General features: G+C 36.9%; 2 protein-coding genes across 2 annotated transcripts; both read right to left on the bottom strand.

Annotated features, from left to right (window-relative positions):
- Positions 1-3,208: 3,208 nt before the first annotated feature.
- LOC122535525 lies at positions 3,209-10,248 on the bottom strand. The gene is made up of 3 exons (XM_043667132.1): positions 9,528-10,248; positions 6,866-6,932; positions 3,209-5,142 (listed from the first exon to the last, which is right to left on the bottom strand). Exons 1-3 carry the CDS (start codon positions 9,543-9,545, stop codon positions 3,491-3,493), a joined length of 1,737 nt encoding a protein of 578 aa, XP_043523067.1. The 5' UTR covers positions 9,546-10,248; the 3' UTR covers positions 3,209-3,490.
- A 69-nt stretch (positions 10,249-10,317) lies between these two features.
- On the bottom strand, positions 10,318-12,389 carry LOC122535533. The gene is made up of 3 exons (XM_043667146.1): positions 12,271-12,389; positions 11,812-11,902; positions 10,318-10,612 (listed from the first exon to the last, which is right to left on the bottom strand). The coding sequence occupies exons 1-3, from the start codon at positions 12,331-12,333 to the stop codon at positions 10,359-10,361; spliced, it is 408 nt and encodes a 135-aa protein (XP_043523081.1). The 5' UTR covers positions 12,334-12,389; the 3' UTR covers positions 10,318-10,358.
- Positions 12,390-12,895: the final 506 nt, after the last annotated feature.

The following is a 12,895-nucleotide window of genomic DNA, read 5'->3' as shown; positions in this document are numbered from 1 at the left end:
CGCGTACGCGCCACACATGGAAAAAAATAAATAGACAAAGCGTCGCCGAGAGGGGAAACTGCTGTTGTGACATTTGCATTGTGAATTCCGCGGCATCTCTTTGAATTCGTTTGTATCTCGCGGGAAGCGATAGCTCTCGTTGATATTCCAAACGCCTTCTGTTTCTGGAGGGCGAGTTCATTTTGAGCGGCTGATTCAATAACAGCGTAACGAGAATAATAATTCGCGCGGCTCGGACTGAACTGAAATTATGAAGCTCGTCTCTGTCTCGTTTCGTTTGACGACTTTCGTTTTCCTTGTTTCTCTGACGAATTTCACCGCCTGTTGTCTCACATCGCGATACCACATAGTTGTTAAGATCTAGTGTATCAAATTCGAATAATTTAATTAGAATCATTTCTATAAAATTAATAAAAATGAATGAATTAAAACGGTAGATACGATAGGCCAAGTTTTATTCATATCGTCGAAAAATTGGAAATCTCGTGAGATAGCATCGTCACAGGCCTATAAATTAGTGTATCAAATTTGAATAACATAATTAGAATTTTCTACCATAAGATTAATAAAACTGAATGAATTAAAACGGTATTCATATCGTCGAAAAATTGGAAATCTCATTAATCTCTATAAATTTACCATAAATTGATAGCGTTGAGAAGTAAAACATGTCAGAATAATTGGGTCGATATGCGAATCGATGATTACGATACGCCGTTGGATAATTTAATTGCCATACGAGTAAGGACAATGCGTGCAGACGTGCGACGAAAGGAGATGTAATAGCCGGTTTGTATCGTGATCGGGACAGAAAGAAGAAAAGTTACAGGGTTGCGTAACAGGAGCGTGGAAGAGAGGGGAAAATGGTGAAATTACACGGTACGGGACGAAATCAAAAAGAAGAAGAAGAAGAAGAAGAAAAAGGAAACGATCGTTGCAACACACGTGGAACCGAGGATGAGTCCTGTCATTAATTGCAGTTAATGCGCGATGCTCGTAAGCCTCATTGACCGTAACGTTGCTCAACTGAATCTTTCGATGAACCAAAAATACTCTGCTATTAGCGTGGATGTGTATTAATAATCTCTCTTTCTACCTTTCTTCTCTTTGCCTTCGGGGTTACTAAGCGGAACAATCTTCAAAACAGAAATTTCACTGGTGATCAATAAATTCGAATGTATGTTACACGGCGACGATTCGAGAAAAGAGTCTTCCACAACAGGATCGCGCAATCGACATACACGCTACGAGTAATTATTTCGTTTCGCTGCGAAAGAATTGCGTGACTTTATGACCAGCGTAATTACCAGCTGCATTTCTTTTCGTCGAACGTCTCGTTTATCGTGCGCAATTGTTGCACACGTATCAAACGCATCGCGTATTCCAATATCGTCCTGGTTGTTTGATTTATCAGCAAGTTTGACACGAACGAATATTACAAAGTCCTGACTCGCGATCGTAACAGTTGATCGAGCGAAAAATGATCGGCACGTTACATCCGCGTATGTAAAATCAGTTTCGTTGCAACGTGATTCGTATCTATTCTCTCAACAATATCGTTAATGCTAATTTGCATGATGATCGTGCCCCGCCTTAATCATCGATAACATTCAGAAACGTTTTCTAATTCCGTCAGTTACGCGATCCTTTTTTTTTTTCTTTTCACACGGAATATATCCCCAGAATCTACGATCGGCAATATCGCGAAGGACTTTCCGTGTATTACGTATCGTTGTACTCACCTTGAATCAGAGGCGATAAATCGATTTTATTGCGTTGTTCTCAAAGGTTAATTATTAGTATTCGATCGATCCTTCGAATACGACAAACAGAAAGTTTGCTTGATCCTCTAAATATCGTCGACTTTTTCATTTCATTTATGTTTATACAAATTTTTACAAAGACGATTAACCCTCCATGACTTGGTTCCAAATTTCATTCTTGAAAGTGAGTATTTTTATTCAGTTGTTCCTCGAAATATTCTATTGTATATTAAAGTACAGACTTCAATAGGTATTTATGAATTCTTTTCAAATTTTTTAAAGGATAAAAACAGTAAAAAAGTTAGTCAAAAACTTTAATCAAATAATCCAGATTCAATACAATTTTTAATTTAAATAAAAACTTATTTGATTTATTTGTTACATTTTAAATTTTGCCGTTACAATGTCAATGTTGTCTCGTATTTTTGATCAATAAATCGAGAACGTTTGTACAAATTTTCGCGAACGTGTTCAATAAAAATTTTTAATAAAAAAGGAATGCACTAAATTTAAATACTACCATTTAAACTGCTAACTGTACTACGATTTAAATACTATGTTTCATTCTGCACGTTTCTGCGTCTATGAATTTTTCATAAATACATAAACATCTACAGAGATTGATTGATTGATAGATCACATTCATGTATGCAAAACGTCTTAACGAAGGTCAAGAAAATTATTAGACCGTAATAGTTGGCATGCGTGATGGACACGGCATATAATTGCAGAATAAGGCCAACTAGAGCTATGGGAACTTTTTTGTATATCATAACCATGGGAACGTTTCGTTGACCAATGCCAAGTTACGGCACATGTCACCGGATAAGTCGACAGATAAGTCGACAGATGAGTCGTCTGTAAGTCGTCGTGACATTTTGTCGAACCTCGGTTGAAATAAAAATAAATTTCTCCGTCTTTGGAGGCAAACAGAAAATTAAACTCCAATCGCGAATTTACCTTCGTTATTTCCAACAGAGTTTGTTTCAATCATTGAAATAAATTTAATTCTTTAATTTTCATTTAGTGAAAGGAGGAAGATTGAATGACACTTTTGCTGCAACGCGCTGAAATTTCATTTTCCTTTATTGAAAGTAACAATAATACTTTTATTGTGAAAAGTGGAATAGTAGAACAATTTTCTATCGATCTTCTATTCCTTTCAAATTGTACTTTCAAAAATATCAACCATTTCCAGCCTTTGGATATTTAATGCCTTTTCGTCCAACTTTATCATCAATTTATTTTTAACCAAAGTATCTTAGTAAGTAACAATATAGAGACACGGTAGGTAACATAATACTCGATGAAAATAAAATAGTTACATCAGCAGTGCGACTGAAATAATTCAGACAGCGAACTATATGCGTCAGCGGTGTGTCTTGAATTGAAAGAACGTATGCATCAGCGGTAAAATGATAAAGAAATTACCGGAGAAGAAGAAAATTGTCCTTAATTCTTTAATCAATCATCGATACATAGTACATTAGATACCTAGATATTAGCACGCTACAATAATCAGACTGCAAATTTTTATCGCATTTCTTTGCGAATTTTCAAAGCAAAGGAATGCATCGTCGTAACAACTTTTCAAGGGACAAAACAAATCTCTTTTCAATTCCCATTTCTTCGATCCATAAAATCCATAAAATTATACGTCTGCATAGAAAATAGAAATAGAAATAATGCATAGAAACTTACAGTTTAATAATAATCATAAATTACAATCAAGATAATTCGTTGAACACTCGATCACCATTTCTTTCTTTGCTAACAAACTCAGGATTGAAACGTTTCTCGTATCCGCTCAAGGCTAAAGACCGAATCGCTTCCAGTTTACTCTCAGACAACATTTCAGCCTCGCTGTTTGGTGCTGGCTCTGAATTTTCATTTCCATTCTTCTCCGTCTGTCCAGGTTTCTCCGCCATCATGGGTCGATTATTATGGTGGTAATATCCACCGAAGGGGTGCCAGTGTGCGAACGGGTAATGATGATAGAAATTCAAGTAGGGAACAGGTTTGAATCCTGGAAACAGGAAACTGTGGAAACCATGACCGAAACGATAAGGTAGCCCGTGAAACGGCGCCAGAGGATACGGATGGAAATTAAAACCGTGATAAGGGCCGTAGTAAGGGAAACCACCGTAATACGGATATCCACCATGATGATTCCCAGTAGAATTACCATCGGCATACCCGTTTTCCGGCGACGCCAATTGCTCAGAATTCCCATGATTCTCCGGTGGTCCATGATTCTCCGGTCTTCTCGGCCCGTGGAAATACGGGTAATACGAATTATAAGGAACATAAGGGCCGTGAAACTTTGGACCGTGAAAGAATGGTCCATGGTGGTAACCGTACGGACCGAACGCGCCATTTGTCCCATTGTGATCACCGTGATTCCCGTTTCCGTGATTGCGAAAAGACTCGTTGAAGGGACGAGGATAGAATCCAGGGAACCCGGGATAGAAACCATCGTAATACGGATGCCTGTAGTGAAAACGAGGGCCGTAATCGTATCCCGCAAACGCGGTCTGGCCTTGACTCTGATCGTCGATCAATTTGGACGGATTGCTCTCGCCTGCTTGTCCGTTAGCGGGATTCTGGCTCTCACCTTCGACGGGTCGGTCGTGAGGATGGAATCCCGCATGATGATGAAACGGGTAATAAGGCGCGTTCAAGGGAGAGTGATAGTTGAGGTGAAACGGCCTACGAGTTATCCTGGCCACCTGAGCGTTCTCGTTCTCGTCGATCGGGTTGACGGTTTCGGCCGACGAGGATGATTGCGGAGGACCGACAGGTGTTTGAGGCGACAGACGATGATAATTCGACTGAAGATCGAGTCGAAGGGGATAGTGATTTGGATTTGGCAATTGGTGCGTACGTTCGGGCTTGTACCCGAATCCAGGCGATTGATGATACCGATAGTGAAGAGCGGCTGTCTTGACGTCCGCGTCGATAGAATTCTCCTTAGCACCACCTTCGTTCACGTTCTCTGGTGTCTCTACGTTTAGTTGGTCGTAAGAAATTCGCGAGTCGCGATTTACGGCGAACTCGTACGGTTTGTACGCCTCCGAATTGTAATATTTGGAGTACTGAGGCACGTTCGTTACGAGAGTGTCTTGAAACGTTGCTTGCTTCCCCTCGTTCGACGAAGATTCACGCGTGTAGCGAGGATAGCGATTGAAAGAAGCGTTCGACGAGTTGGCTGGACTCTCTGGTGGAGCGTGGTCGATGTCCAAGGGGAATTGCGCTTCCTGGATTCTGTTGAGAAGATTGGTGGATGATTGGTTCGATGGTGGATCCTGATACTCGTTCAGCAAGGTGGCTGACAAGACCGACGCGATGTTCCTGGCGAAAGACGTCAGCACCTCGGCGCCTATTTCGCAAACAGAGTGAATTCGATGAATGGAATTTTGAAGGCTTTGGACTTCGAGTCGAATTTAATCGATTTAAATTGGAAATAAATCATTTTGCTTCTAGCTCTGTTAGTTTTCGGATCGATTTACATTTGAGTCAGGTGAATTTAACTTTTGGAATTATTTAATTTAAATTCATATCCTACAAGTGATGATCTTTATCAAGTAAAATATAGAACATAAATGCACATATGTTACGAAGGAATTAAATTGTAAGTCAATATTATTCGAAAGTAAGATTCGAAGTTTTGTGTGTAACTCCACGATCTTCTTAACCTTCGCCATTTGCATTCTTACATATTTATCATGGCTTTTAGCCTTTGAAAAAACAGCTAGTATTTTTGTTACTCGATTCTCCGATTTGATATTACAACATATTCGAAGCAAGTTCGAATCGAAAAGACGTTATGTTCCGGCCAGGAGAGTATGTTAATGTCACATCGTACGTAATGTAAAACTAAAAGTCGCCATAGATATACGTAGGCGACTGAAGCTATGAGTATAGCCAGAGGCGAGTAGAGACTGTTCAATATAAACATGGCTTACATAAATGTAACTAGAAAAAGTTCCAAAGTTCAAACTGAGCGCAATAAGGAAATCGCGAGTGTGATTGAAAGCCAGGAATAAACAAAAAACTTTCTCGGGGCAAAGTTTATCTTACAGTCGTGTACAATTTATTAACAAACTACCTCAGTGTTGTTGTATCCCTGAAAAGTAGGAGCAAGCAGGCTTAATTAAAACGGATATGATAAATTTTAAACAAGGATGAGTATTTTTAAAAAAAAAATCGATATTCAAATGGATCTTTAAAAGACAAGAGAAAAATTTAATTAAATTACCATGACAGTTGCGAAAATGCTCTTTCTATTCTGTCAACAGGGATCCTATTAATGTTAGCGGACTCACGTGGGTCGTGAGCATCACTCACGAAGACTAAGTGACATGCATCATATTGGATGTCAATTACACTTTCTCCTTTTGAATACTTCTGTCTTTGTTCAGAATACTTTTGTCGTTGTCTTTTTTTTTTTTAGAAGATTGGCTAATGTTGCATCACGAAGCTTAAACTACGTTTAATTTGTCCATTTAAATTACTTTAATGCCCGTAATAAGTCGTGAAAGAACGTAACACGATTATTTCACGAAACAGCTTTGCTTCTTTCCATACGTCTGAACGAAACAATTTTGAAAAGCAATTTAAAAGTCAATAAATGTGTTTGAACATTGTGCTTTAACATCGAACAATTTTGAATGTCAGTGAATTTAATATCACTTTTGCAATCGATATTGGTGAACCCAAATTTTGGTTATTTCATATTAAAAATAATTCTGAATCTTAGCTTGCTGCCATTAATTCTAAATAATTAAGCCACAAGTTTATATTACATCTATTAATATAAATTTTATATCAAATACATTAATATTTAATAATTCCAAATTCATTTGACATAAAGTGATTTTAAATGCCAATATACTTAGTATTCAATAATTCCAAACATCAGTCCACGTTAAAATATCAAACAAATGGCGAATATCGATGCACATGATAAAACCAAAACTGATCGCATTCTGTTCGCAGAATTTCCCTTTCTAAAAATAATCATCATTGTTCTAAAATCAGTTCAAGGATGTGCATAGTGATCGTTAAAAGCGTTTCCCAGAACGGAATAACAATCGACTTACTAAGTCCGTTTTTCGCCGCGTTCACGTCGCCCCGAAGAATCCATAGACCGACGAACACCACTGTTATCTGCGAAACAAAATAAAAAGTGAAAAAAAGAGAAAATAGTCAAAGGGAAAATAGGCATAGGGTCTCCTTCTTTTATTTTCGAAAAAATCTGGACTTCCCTTTGAGCTGCGTAACACAGAGGGAGTAATGAGAGGCGGCACGGTAGCGTGTCCGACAATTTTCTGCAATACGATGTTTTATTTGTCATTGTGCAATGGAAGAAGCACACATGCTCAAACCTGAAAGATCAACGCACCGTTTCGTATGTGACACACTTGGTCTCCACGTGGTGGATTCCGCCGATTGTGAAAATTTTGCGGGAAAGCAATCGCGAAGACGGAAGAGCGTCTATGCGTTTCGAAACGCTTCGATCGAGGTAGCCTCGCTACAATTTTGTTCCTCCAATTGAATTTTTTCCCCCACAGTTGTAATATCGGCTTTGAATTCGAGATCTTAATCTGTCAGATTTTTTTGTTGCGTTTAAACAAAAAAGTATCGAATTAAATTTCGACAGTGATTTCAACAGGGTTCCGAGTTCGAAATTTTGATAAAAATTTCGAATTGCAACTATCAATGTCCGACAATTTGAAGTCTCTGCAGATTTGTGAAATGATAATTTATATTTTTCATCGTGAGTCATCATATTTTTCATTCGAATTTATTCATTTTCGTTGTGACGTTATATATGATGCATAACACGTATGGCAGGTACTTGTGTAGCAGAATTTATACATTCCTTCAATAGGAAGTCATCAATGTCTCTCATTTATTTCTTACAGAACCTGTTATCCGCGAGACTGTGGCGCTTGACGAATCAATCGATCGTGGCGAGCTTATCGCTTCCTGAAATATCTAGAATTCCGAGAACAAAACTGAATGAACACGATGATCGAGAACACTGTCGTCCACGGTTGCGTAACATTGAAATTGCATTGTGAAATATGCGGCACGCATGAAAGAAATCAGGGAAAATGGATTGCAATTATTGTACCATTCGTCGCATATAAGGAAATTGTTCGGTCAATTGTTGCTTATTACCCGCGATTTTTCTTCAGAAAATCGTAATTATGAAATTGTACAATTGCACATCCGTATACCAATGCGTAGACGCGTAGATTTAGAAATCCTTGCTTTTCGAAAACATTCTCTCTTCAGGAGTACTAGCAATAACAAATGGTAAATGAATTTAATTCGAATCAGATAATAATAAATAATAACTAATAAATATAATATATAATATCGTCAATGATTGATCGATACTACACGAGGTTATTTACAGAAAAAAAAGTCTCGTGAATTCGGCACGTGTCAATTGGCAACAAGTAAATCGCGTAGAAAGCAAGTAAGGACACGCTTCATTCATGGTTTATTCATTCACAAGGTTAATTTCTACAAACGGCGTGCACCGCGATCGGAATAAAACGCACGTGGTCACTTACGATTTACACGTAAGTAAACGTAAATCCTCGTGAATGGTCACTATCGCGATCCAAAGCTGCGCCCGATGAACACTATGAAATTTCTAACGAAGCTGACACACAATAGCCTCCTCATTCAACAATGACGACCGATCAATAAACGAACCGACCATTGATCAACGCGCACGAGAAACGAGATGCGAATCTCTGTTCGTTAATTAAACACACGCGTTCGTTTCCTTAATTAAACGTCTGGGAAACATAATAGCGATAGGACATCTTGTGTCGACAATTAATATTTCTCATTATTTTTCTCTTTCTTTCTTTTTCCTTTTTTTCTTTTTTTTTTTTTTTTATCAACGACGAAGGTTTCATTCTTTCGGATAGATATTCGTTTACAGTTAATTGCACGGACACCATGCAAGTGGAACGCGTTCTCTCAGAACAACGAGACACACGTAGGCACTGTCTCATATTGTTCTTCTCGGATCGTAATTAGCGCGATTACGCAACGTTTTAATCCTTTCTTCTCGCAAGGACGTGCACTTGCGAACACATAAATGCGAATCCGACGGACAACGGATCGTAGAACGGTTCATTAAAATTTGTCTGACATGTGCACGTCTTCGTGCAACATCTGTTCCGCGGGTAGCGCAATAAATCTATTCGCGGTTGCGCGACTATTACGATTTTCTTGCCACGATTACGATCAACAACGACAATTTCCATTCCTCGTGACTATCCCGTGTTCGCGTGTTCCGAACTTCTTTTCGATTGCAATTTTGATCAGAGAAGTTTCGCTGGCCGAGTTTCTGATTTATCGCACATTGTTATTTCCCGCGTCGCGAGTTACGGCACCCGGCGATTAATTCCTTTTAATCGTTATTAATCGTTACGTTACTTCTCCGTATCAAACACGTACGGCAGAACAATCCGATAAGGATAAGCGGCGTTATGTAAGGGACAATTGGCTCTGAATCGTGTCGTTTGAGGCAAACGGGACGAAAATTAATTCTCTCGATTCACGTGTGCAAGAAAGTAGCCCCGTTACCGCACGGCGCATCGATGTAGGACGAATATCATTTTCGCAGTTGCGAAACTGTCGGCTCTGTTTTTTTTCTTTTTTCTTTTTTCTTTTTTTTCTCTCTCTCTCTTCTCTCTGTCAACGTGGATCGTATTAGCGTTCGTGTATACTCACGTGTAGAGAGTAATGCATCGTGCGTGCAGCTCGTGACGACTAACAGGCATACACCGTGCCCGATGTCATTTATACTTTCTCTCCATAAACGCTTTTGCCCTAATTCAATTGATATAAGACCGGCGAATTTTGAATATTTCATGCGTGAACGAAATTACGTACAATTTCTCTCGTCGAATCTCTAACAGACTGTCGTGCAGTCGAGCGATATCGATCGATTTTTGTGAGTTTCGTACGAGAAAGTCGTACAACTGATACAAAATTGATTGTTCAACAATTCACCGAATATTCTGTTCATCTGTTGTTTAAATTTCGTAACGATAGATATACAGTTTATCGGGAAGGAACTATTTTTAATTTAATATTTCGGAACAGAATTACAGCACGCGCCGCGGAAATACTGATTCACTTGGTAGAAAGCTGTCGATCACGTCCGGATTATGACTTGTCATATTTCTATTCGTTTTCGTTTGCTACACAATGATTGAGCAAACGTAATTGAAGAGATTCATTCTGTATATATTTGTACGGGACAAATTGCTTTGAAAGGCGATTCTTAGCCAATAATTTTTCATTTTGTAAAATAAAGCACCTCAACTTCCTGTTTCTCTCCTTTCAAATTTACTTTCAATAATATCCTCGAAATTTGCTTAATACAACAACCCAACGGCAACGAAAAGAAAAGAAAAGAAAGCATGAAATTGCGTGAGTTCATGCGAATATGTTAATTATATGCGACAACAAATATAGTGGAATTCGTGGTGAATGCAATGAAATTGTTAGAAGAAAGTCGATGGAGATTCTGTACCTTTTATTGCTAACTTTTTGTAACTAACTTTTTGTAACTAACGGAGCATAGTATTCTATGTAATTGATAGAGCCGAGAACACCAGGGTCTTTGTAAATTTGTACAGATTCTGATTGCGTGTCCACTAATCTCGTGGCCCTGAAATTTGGATTAACAACCAACGGCACTTCGTTCCTAAATCGATTTAATTGTCGAGCCTGATTGTAATTAAATTGCTGCCTCGTGAATCCTGGATAGTTTGCTACCATTCCGGTTACGCTTCCGTAGGGAATGCCACCTGAAATAAAATAATAATGGTTAGTATACATTCGTAATAACAATAATCATCGTGATTCTAATAATTGAGTTGAGTTAAAATTACAAAAGAAATTGGACGAGAAGTTCAATTAACCTTGAACCTTCATTGTATATAACTAAATATTGTGTGTATAAAAAAATATACAATAAACAGATACAACATTATATATACAATAAATACAATAAAATAATACCAATAGTAAGCATCATAGTTCTAACAATTAAATAGAGTTAGTGTTAAAGAAGAAGTTTAATTGTATACGTAAATGTTATATATTGTATATAAAAAATATACAGCAAACATGTATATACAAATATACAATAAGTACGACAAAATAATAATAATTAATAATATATTCACAACAAGCATCGTAGTTCTACATACTGAGTCGACTTAAAGTCAAAGAAAAAGTTGGACAAAGCTTTAGTTAATCATGCTTTATTATATATTTAAAAAAAAAATTAAATAATATTTAATATTTAATTTTTAATATTTAATTTTAATTTTATAAAATAATATTTAATAATAATAATAATAATAATAAATAATATTTAATAATTATTTAAAATAATATTTAAAATATTTAATAATTATTTAAAATAATATTTAATAATTTTAATTTTCTTAAATAATATTTAATTTTCTTCAAAATAACAATTATAATGATTGCTGTTATATTCAGTTACGTTTCTACGATTTGAATCCGATTGCGAGATGTTCGTAGCGATATTGTAAGTCGACACCGCCTATGCAGGCGTTGAAATCTCCACCGCGCATTGAAGTCTCTAGATTGAAGTCGCTATGCCACACGCGATTGAAAACTCGAATAAAATTCAATATTTTTTTATCCTGTTTCAATAACCTTGTGATAGCAATGGAATGAATGGATGCATTGGAATGAAGTGATTTTCTACATTAATTGTCAATTTGAAATGTTTACGATAAAAGTGAAAGGAATTCGATGGAAACGTTCTCGAACCTCAGTGTCGTCCTCTGTTGCGGTTTAATCGAATGTGTGAAAGCACAGTGGCTGGATCTTTATCAAATCTGAAGCTAATTATAATGATAATGCATGATAAGGTAACGAAATTATAAATTGTTTATAAATTAAGATATGAGATTATGTTCCCTTGGCACGAATTGTGCAACATGAAAGGAAAGTAAGCAGACTAACTTACCATACGCCAGTCCTTTCACCATTTCTACGATTCCTGCACTGTCTGGTGCGGCCGTCGATAAATTCAGCAAACCAACCGACAGTATAATAATCTGTAAGCAATTAATTATTGTCATTTTACGAACGAACGCTGGAATAAAATACGATAATTGTTCCTTCTAAATCAATATAATTTCGTTTCAAAGTTAGAGGCGCTTATCTGTATGTGTTTCCAATCAGATACTGTAGACAAAGACATTATTTTCCCATATTATTAAGACAATATTCAATTTGTCGATGTAACGGAATTCAGTTGGGTATCAGATTTCTAATTAAAAAATTACTAGCAAGATATGTCTATTATCCGCGTATTTAATTTCACGATAGACAACTAGGTAATTGCAGCAAATGACAATCGTTGATAGAAAGTATGCCATTATTTGCATATTAGTTTTTACTTGATTTTCATGTATTGTCTTACCGTAAACAGGCGTATTTCATTGTCACTCGAATTTAGAAATCTCGCGAACTGTCGAGCAAACATGTTTGAAACGTTAACTGTCAGATGTTAATCGCTTTCGCTTTCTCTCGTTATTTCTATTCTCGTTTAAAGGAAAGAAAAGAGAGAATGTACGTGTACAGTTAAAATATGTACAATTTCATTCGAATGCACCGTTTAATTTTATTTCAGCACACGTAGCCGTGGTTTTCGTTCGTCGAATCGTAAAGCAAGAACGAAACTCGAGTACAAACTCGAAGATTGAAATATAGGTTCGGCGTAAGGTTACTGTTAGCCAATCCAAGGCAAGGATTTCGTTTCCACGATTTTCGTTATTACGGAACGCTACGCAGTATCCAAATTTAAAAATATTTACCCTTGAGCTTTTAAAATTGACTTTAAAATTGAAACGATATGCGAGAAAATTCACGTAAAAGTTGTATTTATATTTCAATTAAAATTTAATAATTAATCTAAAATTTAGAAATTTTAGTCGGAAAATTGGATTTATGTGGTTATTTCATTCAAAATCAATTTCAGACGATTCGATTGGAGAAGTTCATTGAACATGCTTCTGACATTAACAGAACTGCGAAACATATGGACC

Source organism: Frieseomelitta varia, unplaced genomic scaffold, assembly GCF_011392965.1.
Source record: "Frieseomelitta varia isolate USP_RPSP 00005682 unplaced genomic scaffold, Fvar_1.2 scaffold_152, whole genome shotgun sequence".
Taxonomy (NCBI): Eukaryota; Metazoa; Arthropoda; class Insecta; order Hymenoptera; family Apidae; genus Frieseomelitta; species Frieseomelitta varia.
Note: the sequence above shows the minus strand (reverse complement) of the source record. Positions and strands in the feature narration are given on the sequence as shown.